Source organism: Grammomys surdaster, unplaced genomic scaffold, assembly GCF_004785775.1.
Source record: "Grammomys surdaster isolate TR1022 unplaced genomic scaffold, NIH_TR_1.0 330, whole genome shotgun sequence".
Classification (NCBI taxonomy): Eukaryota; Metazoa; Chordata; class Mammalia; order Rodentia; family Muridae; genus Grammomys; species Grammomys surdaster.
This window is the reverse complement of record NW_021604749.1, coordinates 356268-380047: the sequence shown is the minus strand read 5'-3', so window position 1 is coordinate 380047 and position 23780 is coordinate 356268. Positions and strand designations below refer to the sequence as shown.

Below are 23780 nucleotides of genomic sequence, written 5' to 3'. Positions count from 1 at the left end.
GGTAATAATAGCCACTGGGTGCTGTGCCAAGACTCAAGTGAGGACTTTGCCAGCTTAATTCCAGCATGTCCTTACATCTATCCCTTGGGGTAGTTACTAATTGTCAGACAAAACAGACCAGAGGGACAGTTGGCCACGCCTACTCTGGATTACAGGTGTCTGAGGGGAACTAGTTCAAGGACACCCAGACATACTGAAAACCATGGCTACTCAAGTGCCTTACATAAGATGATGCAGTGTTTACATAGAACTAACCCTAACCCTAGCATGTTACATAGAACATGCTCTCTGAATATTGCATCATCTTACACTGCTTACAATCCCCCGTGCTCTGGCCATGCTACTGATACAACTGTTGCATCACCTGGGGGATGATGATGAGAAGTCTGTATGCATCTAATACAGACAGTGTGGTTTGAATAAGAATGGCCCCATAGGCTCATATATTTGAATGCTTAGGGAATGGCACTATTTGAAAGGATTAGAAGGGCCAAGAGGTGTGGCCTTGTTGGAGGAAGTGTGTTACTAGGGGTGGTTTTTCTTTTCTTTTTTGGTTTTTTGAGACAGGGTTTCTCTGTATAGCCCTGGCTGTCCTGGAACTCATTCTGTAGACCAGGCTGGCCTCGAACTCAGAAATCCACCTGCCTCTGCCTCCCAAGTGCTGGGACTAAAGGCGTGCGCCACCACTGCCCGGCTAGGGGTGGTTTTTCAAGTTTCAAAAGCCCATGCCAAGTTCAGAGCCCCCTTCTCTCTGTGTATGGGTCAGGATGTAGTTCTCAGCTACTGCTCCAACATCTGTTTCCATGGCACCATGCTTCTTGCCATGATAATAATGACCAAATCTCTGAAACTGTAAGCAAACCTTCAACTAAATGCTTTTCTTATAATGTTGCCTTGGTCATGGTGTCTCTTCACAGCAACAGAACAGTGACTGAGATGCAGACATAACTTGAGAAGAAAATATTGATTATTTACTTTGTGCATGGGAATGGAGGCACATGTGTGCTAGCACTCTCATGTAGAGGCCAGGCAATATGGCTCTTTATGTGGATTTGAAGATGGAACCTGGGTTATCATCGTGCTTACATGGTAAGCTGGCCTGGCCTTCCAGTGTCACTACTTGCTTCATTAGTCTTTGACAGAATAGCACTGTCACTGCTGTAGGTTCCTGTGGGGAGACATTTGGTACTTCACACTGTTAGCCTCTTGTTATGACTGAGGAAGCCAGTAGAGGGTGGGGCTACTTGATCTCATATCTGCAGTCCAGCTGAGCTCCTCAGTGGCGACAGTGGGCCGGGCTGTGCATGCGCACAGCTCACCTCCTCAAGCTCATGCATGACTCTCTCCGACCAGGAGTTTCTCTGCTGATACAGGAACTTGCCCCACTCACATAGCACAGTCTTGTTGTATCAAATACTAGATGCTCCCAGGAGCAACCCTAGGGAGAAGGCTCAGTACCAAATCCTCCATAGTAACAATTCTGAGCTCCTGGTGGCCACACTGCTAACAGGAGCAGCCGTTATCTGCCTTGGTCCTTTATCTTCAATTTACATTTCTTGGGGCTGTCTCACCAGTGAATCATCTGCTTCCAAGTTCCCTCCTTGAATCTGATTTTGGGAGACCCTAACTAAGTCAACAGAAAAACAGAAGCTTGGAGGAGCTGCCTGGTTCATGTCTGAGTGCACTGAGGAACCATGGGCCCAGGGTCTGGGCTGCAATTTCTTCGGTGTCAGTGAGCCTGATGGTTGTTTATCCTGTCTCTGGCTGCTATGCCCATCATCCACCTGCCCTCTCTCACGTTTGCCTTTTACGATTTTGTTCTGTTCAGTCCCAAGAAGGAAGATGGTAGCTGTCAACTTGACAGAATGTAGAATCCCCTGGAAAATGGGCCTCTGGGCATACCTGTGAGAGATTAGATTGATGTGGGAAAACCCTCTAAAATGTGGCCAGGACCATTCCCTGGGCAGGGCATCTTGGGCTGTATAAAGCAGACAGTGCGTGGGCACTAATGTGCACACATCGCTCTCTGTTTTTTAACTGTGGATGTGATGTGCTCCCTCAAACTCCTCTTGCCTTGACTTCTCCACCACAACTGTCCTTAACTACAAGACACAAAACAAAACAAAACAAAACAAAACAAAGCATAACAAAACAAAACCCCTCTCTCCCCTGTATTGCTTTTATCAGGGCATTTTTACCACAGCAACAGAAATGAAACTCAGACAAAATACTTACTGTGGCCAAGAGAGGCAAGACCTTTTTAGTCTGCGCAGTGTCTATCTGGGCCAAGCTCTGAGCAGGACATGGCTGATTAAAAGCTAAGCCATGAATCTGGTCTGGGACAAATGGGAAGTTTTATGGAGAACAATAGACGTAGAATAACTGACTATAGTATGCTGCTTAAATCAGGTGGAAACTTGACACATACTCCATGTTCCTCTGTGACATGACTTGTGGCACCTGGTGTTCAGAGCATCGTTTCCACATCTAAAGGGGGGAGGGATCATAACAGATCCTATTTAAAAAGGTTGCTGTGAGGATTAAATAGCGCCTGGGTTTATTATGGCATTCGGCAGGTGGTAAGCACCAGTGAGTGGTGGTTTATATTACTGTAGTTAAATATAAACAGAAGTCCTGCTGCTGGGAGGATGGAAAGAAGATGTTATTTCACCCTCAGAAAATCAGGAAGTAGAAATTTAAGCCACACATGTAGAATCCAGGTTGTTGCCTGGCAGGCGTGAGGCTGTGGGTTCAATACAGAGAATGAGTTAGGACTATTGGTAGTCACCAAGAGGCTTGTTAAGCAGGGAAGAGACTATCCAAGAGACGGAGTGAGAGACACAGTCTCAATGGACCTCATCTGAACCCTGAGATCCAGCTATATCTGAGGCTGGAATTTCTGTCGCTGACAACCACAGGCATCTAATAATGTAAACACCATTCCTTTCATGTGGGGTCGCCTCTTGGTCCTCAGATTGGTACCGTAGTTCAGCTGTTCTTTCTCCCCAGACCACACCTTGTATCAATGATGTCCAGCATGACACTGTACATACCCCACTGTGTTAACTGTGTTTTTTCAGAGATGGTTGCCCTGTATACCACACACATTACAAGCTCTTCGTACAATCAGTGGTGTCTTCTCTCTTGACATTCTCCATATCTCCACCCCTTAAGCAGAGTAGGTGATTGTGACTGCTTCCAATCAAGGTATGATCGTTAGTTTGGAATGTCAACTGGTTGATATCCACAATCACCTGGGATAGGAGCCCTGGAATAGGGCATGCCTGTGAGGGATTACCTTGATAAGGTTAACTGAGGTGAGAAGGACCTGCCCACAGTAAGCGGCACCATTTCCCTGGGTTTGGGTCTCAGACTGCATACAGTGGAGAAAGCTAGCTAAGCATGTATATGCTGTCTGTTTCCGGTCTATTGTTGCCATGTGATGCTTTAAACTTCCATGTCCTCTTCCTCCTCCTCCTCCTCCTCCTCCTCCTCCTCCTCCTCCTCTTCCTCCTCTTTATCCTCTTCCTCCTCTTCATCCTCCTCCTCTTCTTCCATCTTTGAGACAGAGTTTCTATGTATAGCCTTGACTTTCCTGGAACTCTATAGACCAGGCTGGCCTTGAACTCAAGAAATCTGCCTGCCTCTGCTTCTTGAGTGCTGGGATTACAGGTCAGCCATGCCACACCAGCAAACATGTCCTTCTTAGGCCTTGTCTTCAGAAGCCACGACAAATCAGTTCTGCCACATCCCCCATGTAATGTCCCTTTTCCTATGGCTGTGGTAAAATACTCTGATGAAAGCAGCTTAAAGGAGGACTTATTTTATCTCATGGTTCCAGAGGACTCTCTGTCTGTGATGGCTTGGCCCAGCCCTTGGGTAGAACACTACTGTAGCAGGAGTGTGTGGCATGGTTAGCTTGGAACCAAGCACTCAAAACCTTAGCCTGTGGGGACATTTCATATTCAAATATCACATCGATGCTATGAGGAAGTCCAAGCTAGGCCCCTGAGGAGGCAGCCTGTGCTGAAGCCTCCACGGAGAGTGAAGAAGTCCTCAGCTGTCAGCCAGCACCAGATGTCAAACATAGGAGAAAATAAACCTTTAGACAGCTCTATGCCCTAACCCTTGAGTATTTCAGCTTCAGTCCTAGGTACATAGAACAGAATTGAGCCATCCTTATCGGGTCTGAGATAAAATCTTACTGCATAAAAACCCAGAGAACCAAATAACTCTATTAAAAATGGGGTGCATGGGGCTGGAGAGTTGGCTCAGTTGTTAAGAGCACTGACTGCTCTTCCAGAGGTCCTGAGTTCAATTCCCAGCAACCACATGGTGGCTCTCAACCAATTGTAATGGGTTCTAATCCCTCTTCTGGTGTGTCTGAAGATAGCTACAGTGTACTCACGTCAGTAAAATAAATAAATCTTTTTTAAAAGTGGGGTACAGAGCTAAACAGAGAATCCTCAACTGAGGAAACTTGAATGGTCAAGAAGCACCTAAAGAAATGTTCAACATCCTTAGTCATCATGAAAATGCAAATCAAAACAACCCTGAGATTCCACCTCACACCAGTCAGAATGGCTAAGATCAAAAATATAGGTGATAGCAGATTCTGGAGAGGATGTGGAGAAAGAGGAACACTCCTCCATTGTTGGTGGTATTGCAAGCTGGTATAACCACTCTGGAAATCAGTCTGGCGGTTCCTCAGAAAATTGGACTTAGCATTACCTGAGGACCCAGCTATACCATTCCTGGGCATATACCCAGAAGATGCTCCAACATATAACAAGGACACATGCTCCACTATGTTCATAGCAGCCTTATTTATAATAGCCAGAAGCTGGAAACAACCCGGATGTCCTCCAACAGAGGAATGGATACAGAAAATGTGGTACATTTACACAATGGAGTATTACTCAGCCATTAAAAACAATGACTTCATGAAATTTGCAGGCAAATGGATGGAACTAAAAAATATCATCTTGAGTGAGGTAACCTAGACACAAAAGAAGACACATGGTATGTACTCACTGATAAGTGGATATTAGTCAAAAAGAAGCTCAGAATACCCATGATGCAACTCACAGACCATATGAAACCCAAGAAGAAAGAAGATCAAACCAAAGTGTGGATGCTACAGTACTGCTCAGAAGAGGGAAGAGAATAATCTCAGGAAATAGAAGGAGAGAGGGATCTTGGGGGAGAAAAGGGGGGGAGGGAAAAAGAAGGGCCAGTTCAGATATGGGAGAAGATGAGGAGAAGTACAGAGGGTCAGGAATTTGAAAAGAGGAGAGTAGCAGTGGGGGAGGGGGAGCAAGGGGAGCCACTAGAAAGTCCCAGATGCCAGGGACCCAAGAGGTTCCCAGGACCTATCAGGGAGGACATTAACAGCAGAAATACCCAACAAAGGGGAGACAGAACCTGTAGAGCCCATATCCAGTGGATAGGCACAGCCTCTGGTTGAGGGATGGGGCCACCCACCCACATCGAAAATATTGAAAATATTAATCCAGAATTCCTCCTGTCAAAAGGAAGTGCCCGGCCTGTCTTTTTACATGGGTACTGGGGATCCAACAGCAAGCACTTCACTAAGCTACCCTCTCTGGCTGGATGGCCTCATTATGCATGCTAGCAGCCAAACGCCTTCCCATCTTCTCTCATGAACAAAACAGATAACTCCAATGCATGTCACAAATAAATAATCTTTTATTTTAACAACAGATAACTCCTCATCACAGAGGACAATATGCTGTGGAGAAAGATACAGAAGCATCCCGTGAGGGAAGAATCTATTCTAACTACACTAAAGCTTTAGCACATGAGACATGACTGTGGTGCACACACAAACACAGAAGGATCACTGGAGTCTGGTTAAGGGGAGAGGTCATGGTGGAGGGATGTGGCACCATTCTTATTCCCATGCCAGACCCATGATGGGTCATAACCATCACAATTCAGTCAGACATGTTTCCTTTGCTCTATCGTAACCCTATTTATGGACACATGTGAACTATTGCTACCTCTGGTGGGGACTCTGATGCGTGAGAGGACATGGGGTAAACTTGCACTGGATAAAAGGCAGAGGTAAGGGGGCTTCGTGGATGGAGGCCCTGGCCACCACCTTGCTGTCTAACAGGATGAGTAGGCACACATGTACTCACTCGTGAGGGCACACTCACAATACATATGCACACATACCCACAAGGAGTCTCAGGAATAAGCTAACACAAGGACAGAGCAGGTGAGCCTGGGCTCCTGACGTGGGCTTACTGTCTTTTGTCACCCGTTGGTCTCTCCAAAGAGTTTAATCTATTTATCATATTTGCTAAGGAGAAAATAATGATACTTACACCGTTGGAGGAAGGGATCACGTGTGGAGACCCCAGGAAACAGAGGCCTGTTCAGATGTTTCCTGGAAGATGTGGTTTCAAAGTGGGGAAATCACCCCCCAACACACACACATATCAGCTGAACTCTTGGTAAACTGAGTCAGGCTCTTCCTAGGAAGGTCTCCTTTCTCTGGTCTGAGGGTCGAAATGTACATCTTGGGACACTGGGTGTGGACAAGAGTAGGCACTGCTAATAAGTCCCATAGCAGAGCTTACCCAGTTTGTGATTTATGCATGAATGGAGTTTCTAGAAACTTCACAAGCTTCCCTCAATGAGGGTGGCTTATTTCATGATCAACTGACAGCTCGCTCTCAGTGCTGAGAGGGCGTTGTGTATGCACGTGCACATGTGTGAAGTATACGTAGGTGTGGGTTGAATATTTATGTGACACATTTGTTTCTTCTTTTTTAACAGATGAAGGTTGCCTTCCTTATGGCTATCAGGTCACCTCCAGGGAGGCAGGAGACACTCGGTCACACTCAGCCCGGGACCTCAGGCTATGCCATTGTTCCACAGCAGTGCGGTGAGTGTTGAGCATCCGCCGCCAGTGGTTGGATTCCGAGGGGCCAGAGGAATACTGGCCAATGACGATCCTCCCGATGAAGTCATTGCTGCTTTTCATGTTGTGACCAAACACTAGAGAGCCAGAGGGGTGGGGGCAGGCAGGGAAGACGTGAGGAGCAGGGGAAATGGGATGGGAGATAGGTACAAGACAGAGGTCATTAGTTCACACGCTGCTCAGCAGCAAACACGGGGCTGTTGCTTTGGAGACGTTGCCTCTTCTTATGGGGACAGTCTCCTAAGCACAGCTGAGGCTCCTAAGCACTGCTGTCCCTCACCAAGACAGCCATTCCTGTTTACCAACTTTTGCACTGGATGTTCCTTCTTTGAAATGTGCCACCCACAATATGCAACTCTAAGGTTACATCTCACTGACTTACTTCACATTGCCTACAGAACTCTGTGAATGGACAGCTCTGGTGAGACAGCAAGCTGTCACTATTCCCCCAAAGCACACTCAACCATGCTCAGCTTTTTACATGAGAGCTGGTGATCTGAACTCAAATCCTCATACTTGCATACATAGCAAGCACTCTTATCCACTGATCCATATCTCCAGGGTCAAACAAGAGTCTATCAATAGTATTATTATTGATATCATGCTCTGAAAAATACTTTACTATAGAGACTTGTCTGATGATGTGATTAGCCAGTAGCAGCATCCCTCAAGCGGTGATAACCCCAAATTTCTCTTGACATGGCCAATAGTCTTGTAGGTAGTCAATCTAACACAAATGAGAGTAACTAAGGTTGAACTACGAGGATAGACATTCTGAGGTAAATCTTCAGACTCTGAAGCAATCAAGGGCAACTATTAATCTCAGCTGTCAACTTTGAAGAATCTAGGATCACCTTGAGAGAATGGCTCCTGAACATGCCTATGGGGGATTATCTTGTTTAGATTAATTGAGGTGGGAAGACCTGCCCACTGTGGGTGGCTCCATTCCCAAGGCTTGGGTCTTGAATTATATGGAAAAAGAGAAAATTTGCTGAATATATTGATTACTGTTTCTTGACTGGTACACAATGTAATCAACTCTTTCTAACTCCTTCTGCCTTCCTACCATGATAGACTGTATTAGAAAACTGTCAGCCAAAATAAATTCTCTCTCCACCCCCTTTTCTTAAAAGGTAGTGTCTTTTGTTAGGTTATCTTATCACAGCAAATAGGACAAGTACCTATGACATAGGGTAAACTCTCTTATGCTTCTCTTTAGTTGAGACTATTCTCTCTCTCTTTTTTTATTCTCTTTTTTTTTTTTTTTTTTTTTTGAGACAGGGTTTCTCTGTGTAGTCCTGGCTGTCCTGGAACTCACTCTGTAGACCAGGCTGGTCTCGAACTCAGAAATCCACCTGCCTCTGCCTCCCAAGTGCTGGGATTAAAGGCATGCACCACCACTGCCTGGCAACTATTCTCACTTTATCTTGAAAGTTAATACATAGCCAGGTGGTGGTGGTGGCACACGCCTTTAATCCCAGCACTTGGGAGGCAGAGGCAGACGGATTTCTGAGTTCAAGGCCAGCCTGGTCTACAGAGTGTGTTCCAGGACAGCCAGGACTATACAGAGAAACCCTGTCTCGAAAAAACCAAAAAAAAAAAAAGTCAATACATGATGGAGATGAAATGATATGTGTAGAGCTCCCGGCACACAGTGGCAAGTGATGTATTATTGTTTTGATCTCAAATTTCTGACCATTGACCTTATTTAAAAAATACTTCCTCTTTTTCTCACAGAGAACACAAGTTCACTGAGAGAAATGGCAGGGTAGTTTCTTCCATGCCTTGTCACATCTGTCTCTCAGAAGGATTCTCTGTTAATTCCAATGCAAGCTTAATTAGTTAGTGTCTTTGAAAACTAATGAGATGGTTGAGCTGCTTTCTCTTCCTGGCCGAGTTCAGCCTCATTCTTTATCTGTGTGTAGATAGTTTAAGTGTGCTGTTTCACTAATGGGGAAGCAGGCTGTGCCTGTGCTATAAATGAAAGGGTAAAGAATGGGAAATATCACAGATTTGCCCAGCATGAGCCAAGCAAAGGCAGGCTACATCCCGGGAGGGGTACTGATTATCAAACAAACCAGCTCAAATCTAGAGCCCCAAACAGAGCTTGAGTGCTAGGAGTGAGCCTCCATTCTCCCTTGTGTGGTTCACACGGAGAATTCCAAATGGTAAGCAATGGGGGTTGGGAGAGGAAAAGTGCAAACACAAAATCAAGAATGCCATCCAACATCTGAAAACCAAAATACGTATTGAAACAGGGCAGGAGAAACATGATGTTTGCTCAAGGGTGTCTGGTGCTTGTCAGCTCTGGGGGAGAAATTGGAACATGTATACTTTTTATACAGTTGGTAATAAGCTTGGTGTCTATAGATAGACCTCATTACATGAAGGTCACTTATGACAGGAGATAACAGTTGCAATGGAATCTTGGCTTAGTAAGAAAATTTGTAAGGTGATGCACCAAAAAAAAAAAAATTTGTAGATAACAGTCAAGACCTTTTGGAACCATGTTTTGTAAGGAACATATAAGGCTTGATCTTACCAGACATGACAGGCTACCAAGGCTCATGCCTACAGTCCCAGCATGTGAGAGGTTGAGGCAGGAGAAATCCTGTGCCAAACCAGACTAAGCTATAGACTGAGTCCCCATTGCAGGAACTCCAAAGGAAAAATGACCATGCACAGAAGCATCCTTCAATTGAATATAGGTTCTGTATCCCGGAGGAAGAGGTTTTAAGGAAGGAAATCTTGGGGTGAGGAGAAGGCTCAATTAAGTCCTTATCTGTATAAGCATAAGGACCATAGCATCACATATATTCCTGGGTGTTCCCCAGTCCCACCCTAGCCAAACTGGTGAGCTCCAGGTTCAGAGAGAAATCCTATCTCAAAAAATAAAGTGAAGAGAGATTGAGGAAGACACCCAGCCTTGACTTTTGGCCTTAACATACATATGTATACTCACATACAAATGAATGTGCGCACACACACATACACACACAATACAGAGAGAAAAACAGACACAGAAAGACAGAGAAAAAGGAGAGGCAGAGATAGAGAGATAGGCAGAGAAACAGAGAGACAGAGAAAGACAGAGGGAGAGAGAGAAGCAAGGAAAAATTTAAACACTCTCATGGAATGAAGACTGAGTTGGTTCAACTTTTGGAGTTGGTTCAAAATAAAAAGCAACTTGTGACCCAGCTCTAAGAATGTGTCCCACAGCACCACCTATAGAACCAGATACAGATAAATACATACAAGGATATTTTATACAGTAGGAATTGACAACACAAAACTTCCAAGACAAATACACCCCTCCACCCATTTTTATTTTATTTTTATAAATAAATGTTACTGAAACGCAGCCAACCTCATTTGCTTACATACTGATGAATTTGTTTGGATTGCTACGGAAAAGATCGATAACCCAGGTGGCTTGTAAACAACAGAAATCTATTCCTCATGGTTCTGAAGACTGGGCAGCACAAGATCAAGACACAGCGTAGTCTCTCAGTCAGTTTTTTTGTTTTTGTTTTTTTTTTGTTTTTCAAGACAGAGTTTTCCTGGCTGTCCTGGAACTCACTTTGTAGACTAGGTTGGCCTTGACCTTGTAGAGATCTGCCTGCCTCTGTCTTCCAAGTGCTGGGACTAAATGCTTGTGCCACCACCAGCCACATATCCCAAATTCGAGTGCTCTGTCCTCATGACTTAACCATGTCCCCACAAAATCACATCCTGATAGGATTACACTGGGAGTTTAGGCCTCAACATCTGGATTTGGTGGCATGTGTGATGGCAAATATGTAGGCCACAAAATGTGTTCAAGAGACATTATACAGCCTATGAGCCTTCAAATATTCACTACCTGATCCTTCCTAGAAAAAAAAATGCCAACTTACATGTTAGGGCACTGCTTCCAAGGACAGGAAACAATGGAAATGACACTTTTCTTATGAAGAAGTCTGTTGAAGCTACCAGCATCCTGCCTTCTCCCCCTAACCCCCAGCCACCCTAGAAGCTACTCCTGGCTTCTGTAGAGCTCATCCCACTTTGGGTACCATGGCTGCATACATGACCATGCCAACTTGTCTGTATAGACAGTGTGATTGATGGTAGGTGACTTGGGACACTAAATATCAGCTTTACTTCAGAGGAGCTTAGAGTCCGGGGATCAGCTACTCAGGGGTTTACCCTTGCCTATGTGGCTAAATCCACTGAATATCCCAGAAAACAAAGCTCCAGACAATGTGTCCCCAGTTGCTAGAACTTTGAGCACGTTGCCACTCACCACTTCAGGAATATTACTGTCCTCTTGACTCCAGTGAGGGAGGATGCCTGGGTGCCTGGACTGAGTCTCTCTTAGACTCTGCCCTATTTGCCTGGCTTAGTCTGTTCAGACAGCTATGAGAAACTGCTATAAACCAGGCAGCTTGAAAACACCAGAAACTCTTATAGTTCTAGAGTCTGGGAAGTCCAAGATCGAGGGGTAACACATTTGGAGTCTGGTGAGGAGGGCTTATTCTCTGTGAAGATTGTACCTTCTTGCTTCACTCTCAATGGTGTGTGGAGGAAGGGTGAAGAAACTCTCTGGGTCCCCCTAACATGATGGATCTCAATTCTGAGGGTGGAGCCTGAGCTTCCTTAGTAGCTCATTTGTGCCCGTGTCATCAACTTAGAATATGCTTTGTGGATGCCGATACCAAGAGTGGAGGGCACTAATTAACCTTTGATGGTTTATAATGCCATGGGATCTATATGACTGCTGGAAATGAGACAGAGCCACATATTCCAAAGGAGGTGGGCATCTCCAAGACACACAGCTCACCTGACTGCCAAGAGAGCCTTTCTCTGGAGGGAGATCCTACTTTTTGTGTTACATAAGTCTCTAAGAGTTTGAACTTCATGTAACAAGCACATATTATGTTGGAAGAAAGCAAAAACAGCCGTTATTAGAGAATCCACATCTAAATCGCCAGAAGGGAAGGAAAGGAAACGGAAGCGTTATAGCCTACGCTTCCCAGCCCAATTTGCAAAGTAACTTGGCTGGTGAATTATTAGGCCCTGGAGAGGCGGGAGCTCTCCTGGTGATTCAGCCCTGGTGGATGGGAAGGCCGCCTCTATGGCCATCTGAAGTTACTGGCAGGCACCGGCACTTGCAAAACTGCTTAGTAAAGTTATGTAGTCCTGACGGTCTGTGGAAAAATACACAGTTTCCAATGCAAACATTAAGTTGAGGTTGAATAAAGTTAATGGCACTGAGTGTTAAAGCAGCAGGAGAAAAGTCCAGAGATGATGTCACCACGAATACTTAGTTCTGTGTCACTGCAGAGAACAGAGACTTAAGATTAGAGGCCAGGTGTGGTGGCACATGCCTTTGATCCCAGTATGCAGGAGGCAGAGGCTGATGGATCTCTGTGAGTTCAAGGCCAGTCTGGTCTACGTAGTGAGACCCTGTCTCAAAAACAAAAACAAAACAAAAAGATTAGAATGATGCCTGTTGGGGCAGCCTTGTAATCTCAGCCTGTATGAATCTGAGGTAAGAGGATCAGACGTTTAAGGTGAGTACAGACAGTGTCTCAAACAAGCAAACACAGAAGAAGCCAGCATGGTGTCTGAGACAGTGGGGTAGATATCCCTGCTCCTCCACCCATGGATTAAAGAACCAAATCCTATAGCTAGTGAGTGACTATACTTACAGTATTGAAGCAGAGGAAAGCAACCCTTTTAAACTGGATCCTTGTGTTCCTTCTCTCTTCAAATATTCTTAACTGGTTGTCATGGAGCATGCATGTGACAGCAGACATTAATGTATTACTATAACCCACACACATACACATGTACACACACATACATACTCATGCACACATACATGCACACTCTCCTACTTGCCATTCAAAATCAATTTCCCAGAAGCTTGTGTAACTCAGATCATAGACAGTCAGGACGGATATCACAAACTCCGTGTGTACCATGAGGAGGAATCCTTAGACTCTCTCTAAGGACCTGTTTACACTTCATGGGTTTTGTGGGTCTCAGTGTGATAGTGAGAAGAATGGTGGAACCTTTGAAAGGCAGAGCCCAGGACAGTGTTTGGGTTATGGGGCTCCTGTTTTCAGAAGGGAATAAGGTAGTGCTTAGGGGACCCTGGTATGGTCCTGCAAAAGTGGGTTGTTATGGAAGAGTAAGCCTGAGCTCTTAATTTCCCTGGCTTTCCATCTTGCCAAGTGACCCCCCGACCTTATTGAGATCTTTAATAAGAAACAAAAAGTTGGGGCCACTCAATCTTGACTTTCAGCCTCTCTGTATATTAAACAAATCTCCTATCTTTAGAATGTACCCCGTCTTGGATATTTTGCTATAGTAATGAAAAATGAGCTAATAAGATTGGTCATCTCTTCTCCATCTGAAATAATACAAATTAATGTAGTGGACTGTGACGACTGGACAAGGACTCCAACTAGAACAGAATGAGGACGTCAGGGGAGAGACTATTAGCTCTCTTTGTAGAGAGATGGAGATTCACTCTGCCATGATTCCTTTCTGTAATTATGACTCTCAGTCTATAAGAAAACTCGGCACGCCATTGTTAGTCAAAGGGCACATGAAAAGTCTTGTTTTCAAACACAGTGGAGTCTAAGGGGAAAAGTGTTCAGGAAGGGGAATTTTTCCTTATGCGGAGTCCTTTAGCCTATTCCTTGGCTGATCAGAGCAAGCCTCTGAACCACACAGATCTCAAGCATGCCGCACTCAGTCACCATCTGTGGACAGCACACTGAAATCTGGCTCCCTTCTTCAGGCACAGGATAGACCCCACCCCAACCCAGCCCCGTGGAGTTCACTTTCTGGAATTTTAGACCCAACCTATCTCTCAAGAGTTGTCAGCCAAACTGAGGACGGCTGGTATGCCAATCACCATGGCAAGTCAGTTCAAACAAAATTGGTAAAAAAAAAAAAAATAGGTACCCACTAGACTCCAGTCAGGCTCTGAAGAATCAGTGAAGATGTCCTTGCTTTATTGAACATGTACTATGTGTTAACCCCACACTGAATCTTCAGATGAGCTCTTTCCAGAACAGGGAACAATTCTCAACACTGTGGACATTTGGGAGTAATCAGTCTATGATGAGGGGTTAGTCATCTTGAGAAATGTAGGATGCTAATCAGCATTCTATATTCTTCCTACTAAAAGCTAGTTACACACCACACGCACGCACACACACACACACACACACACACACACACAGAGGTGGGGAGAGGGGGCGAGTTAGAAACAGACACATACATACAGAATAGGGAGAGAGACAGAGAGGAACACAGAGAGAGGAAGAGAAGAGACAGAGAGACGGAGGGAGAGAGAGAGGAAAGAGTGTGTAGTGGGAGAGAGGAGGGATAGAAAAGAGAGACAAACATGGTGAGGGAGAGTGAGCCCATTCACCCATTTCACATCTGGGAAAACTGAGGTCCGGGGAAATAATGAGACATCTCTTCAGGCTCCAGTCAAAATCTAGCTACCTCAAGCCAGCTGTGGTAAGCTGAAGCGCCCCATGTTGACACTTGCTATGATGATGAACTTGTTTTTTTTGCTGCTGGAGCTAAACTCCTTCGGTTGCTGATTCCCTTTGCCAAGGCAGATGGTGCTAGAAGGGAAGCTGGATGCCTTCAAATCTGGGTGTGATAAACACTACAAATTAAAAGGGGGAGGGTCCTCTGCTTTATCAAGGAGAACAGGCTCAGTTTCCTCTTGTGCATGCTGGGTCATAGGTAATTATGGGTTTTATTCTGGGCCCCCCAGACCAACACTGCAGCTGCAGTGCAACCTTAGGCCTGGGGCACAGCATAGGCCCACCCCCAGACCATGTGTGGGACCCTAACAAGTCCATACAACACTCTTGGCTACTGGAGTAAGTTGCCACCCCATTTCTAGAAAAAAGAATGTGGTCCACTAGCAAGACCCATCCTAGGTCATTTTATGACCATGGGGAGTAGGGAGCGCCTGAATTTCAGGAAGTTCATGAGTTAATCCCAGAAAGACCCATGGGGTCTATGCATCCGTTTCCCCCCACCCTTGCACAAGTCAGTTCCCTACACCCCATTATCTTTACTTTCCTGCAAAATCTTTTCAGAAGCAAGTGCCCCCCCACTTGTTCTTTCTGAAGTCAACAAGCTGGTCGGGCTTGTCTCTACAGCAAGTTACCTCAGGAAGCTGGAGATGTGGCTCAAGCAGGAAGACTCAGGCTCAGTCCCAGACCGCTTGTAAGGAGTTGACTGTGGTGGCATGTGTTTGTCATCCCAGAGCTGGGGGGTGGAGACTGGCAGGTTCCTGGGGCTCACTGGCCAGCCAGCCTAGCCTAACCTGAAAGCCCCAGGTCTCAGTGTAAGACTCTGTCTCAAAAATCAAGATGGATAGCTTCTGAGGAATGGCAGGCAGGGTTGACCCCTGGCTTCCAAACACTCAAGCAAACACCTATATGAACTCACACTTGAACCCCCACATATCATTTCTATCTAGCCCCTTTGTGGGTCTCAGTTTCTATAGTGATAAATCCGTGGGCACATGCAGGTTCTGTGTGCCTTGTCAGATGCTGTTTCACTGGGCTGAGGCAGAGAGCACTTGCTTGAGAGATTTCACCCTGAATCCATGCTTTCCTGGTTCTGTTCATGAGTCACAGCAGCTACTCAGACAGATCTGTTTTCCTCTGCCTTTTTCGTTCCCACAGCCATAAGGACAGTCTGGGTAACCACACTTTAACCACTGAGAACCAGCATCGCTGCCCCTGACTTCTGCCATCCAGGCACTGGGAACCCGCTTGATCCTCAGTCCTACTGGCAAGGTATAGCCCATACCCCCACTCTGCAGATGGGATATCCAGGGCTCAGACACAGAAATGGAAAGCTAGGCACCACTGTCCTTTCCTTACCTGGTCCCTCGTTCTCCTGACCCTCCTATGGGGAGAGGACAAGACTGAGGGTACAATGCAGGACAGGGCTGGGGAGATAACGCAGTCAGCAAAATGCTCCCCACACAAGCCTGAGGACCTGAGTTTAATCCCCAGAGTCAGGCATGGATGCACACCTGAAACCCCAGTGATGGGGAGTTGGAGACAAGTGGATCTCTGGGGCTTGCTGTGAACCATTCTATCCAATCTACAAGCTCCAAGTTATGTGAGACACCCTGCCTCAAAAACTAAGTGGAGCATGATTGACAAATACAGCCCAGGTGGACCTCTAGCCAACACACACACACACACACACGATATACAGAGGCTCCTTGATTTATGATGCTTGTGTCCCAATATACGAATATACCTATCATAATTTAGAACAACATGGGGGTGTTATCTTAGTTCACAATTCCATGGTATAGTTGATTACAGGGAAGTCAATACGGCTGGATCCAGAAACAGTGCCGTTCACACCCACAGTCAAGAGCAGAGAGAAATGACTGCCTGCAAGCCAGTGCTCAGTTCACATTCTCCACTCACATGGTTCAGAAACTCCTTCTTAGGGATTGGTGCCGCCCACAGTGTGAAGCAGGGTCTTCCAACATCAATTATTGGAATCAAAATACTGTCTCCTCCCTGCCCATGGGCAATATCTCATGGGGACACTCTACCTAGGTAATTATAGAGTTCGTCAAGTGTATAATTGAAACTAACCAGAACAGATGGTTTATCAATTAGATCTCTTTTCCTTCCTTAAGAAATGGAAACCAAGATTAAAAATCTCTTCAGCCCCTCTGGACCACTTCTTTATGCATCTGTGTGGAGTCTGTGGAGCCTGTATCTGACTGTTTAGACATAGGAGCTGAAACCCCACTTTCAGATCTTGGTGTGAATCACACCATTTTTGGAAGCTTCTGAAGGTGTAACTATAAAAACACTGTTTTTGTTTTTACACAAGCCTCCAAAATTTATACATTGGACTGACGACCATCTCTGCCCATTTGTTCCAGAGATGATGGTTGTCATGGCTAGTCACAGACACTGGTGATGCTTTAGGGGCACAATGGATTGTCTTTGTCGCTCGGCCATCTATGGCTTCAGAGGGATTTGGTCAGTGGTTAGACCTGGGGCACTTCTGCAGATGTTTTCCTGACGCACCCCAGGTGAGTCTCGTTGTCAGGCTCTGTATAGAATAAAAATTGCAAGTGGGCTGAGCTCTTTGGTGGGCTGCATAAAGGGAACTATTGTGGTTTGATCTTCGTTGCCAACTTGATAGGACCAGGAAATGTCTGAGACCTTTGTAAGCACACTACTGGTGTGTCTGAGGGTATGTCCAGAGACGATCATGAGAGTTCTGAAATCATCAACAGATTCATATTTTTATGGAATCTTAATATGGTGGCTTTATGGGGATGTGGCAAAAGTGGGAGGCAGGCGTAGTTGGAGGACACGGTCCATGGTGGGATGCCGGGTGTTGTGGAGTTATATTTAACCCTACTGCCTTCCTGCACTCCCATGTTACTCTGCTTCCTGTCTGCCAGGAAGAAGCACCTCTGGCACCAAGCTAGAAATGGAAGCTTCTGAAACAGTGAGCCCAAACCTCTCTCCTCCCCAGCTGCTCCCTCCGGTATGGGTCACACAGCTTTGCAGTAGTGACTGAATAGAAGCTGCCCCTGTTCTCTGCCCTCACTGGTGTAAACCTCGGTGAACACAGCAGCCCTAAACAGAGGCTCACTAGCTGAAGGGCTTATGGAGAACATTGGCTTGCACGGGCAGATCCCTTTAACACTCTCTCCCACAGGACAACAAGGAACATGCTCATGGAAGTTCACCTGCTCCCAATCAAACAAGTCATTTCTCCCCTGGAGGAGAGGACAGATGGCTGGAAGACTGTGTGCAGAGGTGTTACTTTATGACAGAGTGTATACACGAACAATCGGATTGCGAAGATTTCTAAGCTCTCTGCTGAAATGATTCAACCATGCTGTTGAAGGAGAAAGCAACTATAGATAGTTGTCCACAAACGGGACATGACTAGGCTTCAATAGAACTTTATCTGTAAAATAAGACGTGGGCCCCATTTGGACTATGGGCTGTAGTTTGCTCTCAAAGTGTGAACCCCAGACCATAGCATTACCCCACTTCAGTCTGGATATGAAATGGCCTCCAAAAGCTAAAACCTGGTTGCCCTGTGATGCTGCCAGGAGGTAGTGGATCCTTTAAGAGTCAGGGATAAGTAGGTCACTGGGATATAAACCCCTCTTTTGAGAGGTGGGGAGAAAAGCACTTCATACATATGCAGCTCAAGTTGGTCTTGATCACACAATCCTCTTGCTTCAGGCTAATTGTCAGGATTACTAACTGCAGAAGCCAAGCCTTGAATATTACACTGGAGAAGGCAACAAGATGGCTCAGTGGACAAAGGACTTGCTGCTGCCTCAGTCAGACTACTTAGGAGATCCCTGGAACCCATAGAGAAAGGAAAGGACTACCTCTCAAAGGTTGTCCTGGTACACGTTTGTACACACACACACACACAACCACAGCTACCATGATCACTATCAACAAGACTCTTTTACATTTCCTCCCTCCCCCCACTCAATTCTGCCAGTCCTGCCACAGAGTACTGCCTCACCACAGGTTTAAAATCAACCAACAACCTCTGACTGATACCCCTAAGGCTGTCAGCCCCAAACAAATCTTTCTTTCTTTAAAATGTTTATCTCAGCTATTCTGTCCCAGGAATGGAAGGTGATGAACACAGGTTCCCAGCATCTGTGTTCTTTCTTTGGTTTTGGAGACAGGGTCTCAGTAGGTGGCTCAGGCTAGCCTGAGACTGGCAAGTCTTTTGTTTTCACCTCCCTAAAGCTGGGGCTGCAGTTGTACCCAGCCAGGCATCTGAATGCTTAAAAACAAGGTGATACCAATGCTCCAGAGGCACTGACTGGCCTATGAACCCTTGCAACCTTAAGCTGGGGAAGAGAATCCTCATAAAAATACCCAGAGAAATCGAATCCCCGTCTTCGGAATGGTGCCTTGGTCTTCCTTTTTGCTAAGCTTTGTTTCCAGTGACCCAGGCTGTGACAGACCTCTCACTTCAAAGGATAAAACCTCTATCACAGTGTTTTTCTTTTAAGGTGGAATAGACTCTGATGTGTAGCTTTTAGATAAAAGTGAAGGTTACACACTGTTAAAATTCCTTTGAGAACTCACAAGATGGCTCAGTGGGTAAAGGCACTTGAGGCTGAGAATGACAACCTGAGCTTGATCCCCAGGATTCATACCGTTGAAGAAGAAAACCAACTCCTGCAAGCTGGAGCCCAAGCATCATCTCTACACGTCTGTCTGTCTGTCTGTCTGTCTGTCTGTCTGTCTTTTTCTCTTTCTCTCTGACACACACACACACGCACACACACACAAGTATATAAATGTAATAAAAAAATTTTTAATGCCTTTGAGGCTTCTGAATCATTCCTTAATTCCTTCTATGTGGAGATTCCTTTTCAGATATGGGTGTGGCTCATATTATCAAGAAGGAGGAGGCAGTTTAAGCCCTGTTCTTTCTTCCCTGTCCTCTGTAATTGTTCCTTATTCCCAGCCTTCACAGTGACCATGGCATTTGTCATGGATCAAGGTGCAGGTGACTGGAAGGTGGAGTTGAGTCTTAACTTGTGCTTTGGGGTAAAGCTGGGGTTGAACTAGATACCCTATTTATTGCCTGTTTATCATGATGATAGTCGCCTAAGAGAAACTTGTGAGACTGAAGGATGCCCAGGTACAGGAAACGGAAACAGCAAGTTCCAGTCAAGTGTATACAATCTGGACATTAGCAAGAGTCATAGAGAGGGTGGGCACGCTTGTACACACAAACACACAAACATACACACACACACAAACATATACTCAAGTGCATTCCTGTAGGAAAGCAACAATTAACTGTTCAAAATGACTTTCTTATGTAGGTGAAATTTGAGACTCTTACTTTCTATTCTAGGCTTCCCTTTTTATGGTTGATACACACACACACACACACACACACACACACACACATGCATATATATATATATATATGCACATAGTTTTCCTTTTAATAATACAAATTTTATTTTATGTAAATATCACTAATATTTGAATATAATAATTACTATGTTTATAGAAATGTATAGTAATGCATACATATAAAATATAAATTATATAAATAATACATATGTACATGCTCATGTATGTATGTACACACATATGTGTAATTTGTGTGTGTGCATGCATGTGGGTGAGTGTGTAGGGGCAGATGTGTACATGTGTAGAGACCAGAGGCAGACCTCAGATGTCATTCCTCAGTCACCTTATACTTTAAGTCTTGCCAGGTGAGCCCCAGAGTTCCATCTTTCTTCACCTCCCCAGTGCTGGGGTGTATGTAGTGAGAATTCTGGAATTTTGGTTTCTTTAAAAAAAAAACAAGAATATTATAAAAATATTTTTTTAATCCCAGGTATAGAGGTATGAGGCTGCTCCAGTCTGTCCATGGTAGCCGACTACATGATTTTTGCTTCGTGCTCTAGCAGAGGCATGGTTTTGCCAGCTGCAGATATTTTCTGTGATTGTGTAACATTTGGAATTCTGGTAACTTTCAGGGTGTATATAAATGCTAGGGCCCTAATAGGGGTTGGTGGTTGTTGCTGGGGTTGGTTGCATATTGTTAATAGTCATGCTCAAAGAAGAAACTAGAAGAAAAATTAGATTCAAGGACTTCTCTCTCTCTCTCTCTCTCTCTCTCTCTCTTTCCTATCTAATGATAGTGTGTGAAATTAGTGTGTGTGTGTGTGTGTGTGTGTGTTTTAAAGGGTAGGAAAAAGAAAACCCCACAAAATAGCTAAGCCAGCTACACTGGGGCTCCTTGTGCTTGTGTAGCAAGCACTGCACTAACTGATCTCTCTCTCCAGTCCTGGTGTCTGCCGTCCTGTTTCTTTATAATAGTGTGCCTTTGTATAACTGTATGCAGGGGACATTACCCATGAGCCACGAGCTGGTGAAGGAGTAGAGAGCTGACTGGTACAGCCTCTGCTCACTCCCTAAGAGATCTCCCTTCCCCCTCCTCTGGTCCACCTGCCTAGGCTGCAACAGCTGGCCTACAGGATTTGTTTTCAGAGGAGGAAATTTCTGTTTACACACATTTTTGTAGGGAATGGAGACAGGCGAAATGGAAGGTAGGAAAAATTTGCTGAAATCCACAAAGAGGAGCAGGCAACATGACTATCTCCCCGGCTTCACACTTGGCATCTACGGAAAACTGCCCCAGACAGGGCAGGCGGAAGCCCCTAAGCTCCACCCTCCCTGTGACAATACCCTTCTGGACTTCTGCCAGAGGCCACACCCCAGCCAGATCCCAGCTCAGCCCAGCGCGTCTCAGCCTCAGCAGCACTGCCATGGACCCTGTAACCTTCCTCTTTCCAGGCTCCTGTACATTGCTGGATACTTATCAGTGTTGCTGGCCTCTACTAGTACACTAGAGACCTCTAGCATCCCCTGGTTTGTGGCAGCCAAACATGGCATCAGACATCTACTAGAGGGTTAAGTTAGTCCCGGCTGTGGTCCACACGTCTGAATTAATAGGTCCTCAGAGCATCCCAGGCTACTATTAGGCTTCTAGTGATGGGATCCTCAATATTGACTCTGACCCTGAACTTGGAGGAAAACTGTACTCAGGAAGGGCCAGAGAGGAAGCAGGGCAAGCTGTGTGAGGCTCAGCATAGCTGTACCATTTGCTGGCTGCAGCGAAGGCTGTGTGATTCTCTGCAGAGAAGGCTGTGTGATCCTCTGCAGTGTGGCCCGGCCTGCACAGCTGGACTACATTTTCCAGCCTCCTCTGGAGCGATATGCATTCCTTCCATATTCCATTCCTTGATGTAAAATCTCCCCACGCAACAATCAATGCCTGTCCCTCTTTGGCTCTCTGTCCTTGTCTCTTGTCCCTATTGTACCAAGTGGCTGGAAATGAAAGTCAGAAAAGACCGAGACCATGGCAGAGCCCAGGAGCCCGGGTCACATCTCCACATGGAAGCCACCCGTGGAAGGAGTCTCAGGACCACTGTGATGGGAAGAAGCAAGCTTCTGTTGCAGCAAAGCACGGAGTCTCACGTGGAGGCTGACCTACTGCAGCAGCTGCCCTTCCCTTAACCTGAACTCTAGCCTTTCAGTAGGGCATCACCCAGCCCTGAAAAAAATGGGCTGATAACAGCACAGATGGTTATCATGACTGAACCTCATTCAGACATGCAAAATCTCACACTTCTTGAATACAGACATGATGGAGAATGTCACACTACCAGATTTTGTTTTATGCAAAAAGGTGGGACACATTGTATCAAAGTCCCTTTAGATTGTATGTATAAGGTATACATGAAACATAAATGAACATCACGTTTAGGCTTTTGTCTTATTCCCAAGATAGCACATTATGAATATGCAAATAATAAAAAAAATCCAAAACACTTCTGGTCCTATACATTTTGCACAGGTGGCACGTACTTCATCTGGTCATTGTGAAGTTCACTGAGATGGTGTTACAGTTTTCCAGGACAGGGCCAGGCAGACACTGCATACTTTATAAAGGTTGGTTATTACTACGGTGGGAGCATCAAGTTCCTGCTGCTGTCAGTTAATGGTCCCCTAACCTCTGTCTTGCTTTCTTGTCCAGCCTTGCTAAGTAAACTTGAAAATGCTCTTAAACATTCCAGGGACTCAATTGGATTTTAGGAACATTGCCCCCCTCCCCCACCTTTCTAGTACTGGGGATTGAACTCAGGACCTCATGCACTCTAGACAGGCCATCTGCCACTTAACCACACCCCCAGACCTTTGGGGGTTTTTGTTTTTTACTTTTTATTTTGAAACAGGCTTTCATTAACTTGTTCAGACTGGCTGTGAACTCACTCTGTACCCCAGGTAGGCCTTGGACTTCCCATCTTCCTCCTGAGTTAGCTGGGACTGCAAGCCAGGTCCAGCTAGGAATGCTTCTTGTAACAAGGGGAACTCTCATTTGAGCCTCTGGTTATCCAGGCACATGTTATGTGTCCTGCCTCTCCTCACTCAGAGGCCACTAAGAGGTAAAGGGTGGCCTTAAACCGATGGGAGGGGAACTCGCAAAACACCCACAGATTCCTGCAGACTCTCATGCATTAAGCAAGATGAAGCCCATCCTATAGCAGACACATGGTGGCACTTTGGCTGTCAAGTCAATGGACAAGGCACGTGTCTGTTGGCCTAAAGGACCTGCCACAAAGTCTCAAGTCTTTCCTGCGGCCAGTGTGGGATGCCTTTGCTGAAGCTGGAAGGGAAGCCTGCTCCTTGGCTTCTCATTCATGTTCATTTCTCATTCATGTACATTAGCTTATGTTCACGTGTGTTCGTGCACATGAGCACACACACACTTGCAGAAGTAAGCGGTTGACGTCGGCTGCCCTCCTCAGTCACTCTCCACATTACTTTTTGAGGCAGGGGTGCTCACTGATTCTGGAGCTCACTGACTGGCTACCCTGGCTGGCTAGCAAGCCGCAGGGATCCTGTCTCTATCCCCTCAGGGTTGAGATTACTGGTATGTGTGGTCATACCCCGTTTGGTGTGGTTCTAGGGCTCAGAACACAGGTCCTCATATTTACACGGCAAGTACTTTCTCCTGAGCCCCTGCCTGTCCTTTGCTCCTGAGTGTTCCATGTAGACACCTCTGTCTAAGCCTCTCCAAGAGTAACTCCCATAGAAGCAGCTATGTCTTGCTCTGATGCTGGGGGGCTGAGGAAGCAGAAACCCAGAGACCAAGTTTTCATGTCGACTTACAAACTAGAAAAGCGAGAAAGTGACACCCACGGAGCATCTGCTCTGTGCAAAGTCCTTGC

The 23780-nt window shown here is 45.7% G+C and overlaps 1 protein-coding gene across 1 annotated transcript in view; it reads right to left on the bottom strand.

Moving 5' to 3' along the window:
• Positions 1-5691: 5691 nt before the first annotated feature.
• Syt17 (synaptotagmin 17) overlaps positions 5692-23780 on the bottom strand; it is a 70618-nt gene continuing 52529 nt past the window's right edge. Inside the window, exon 8 of the mRNA XM_028778228.1 lies at positions 5692-7029. Within this exon, the coding sequence (XP_028634061.1) occupies positions 6833-7029 (197 nt within the window). The 3' untranslated portion in view covers positions 5692-6832. The remainder of the gene's footprint in view (positions 7030-23780) is intronic.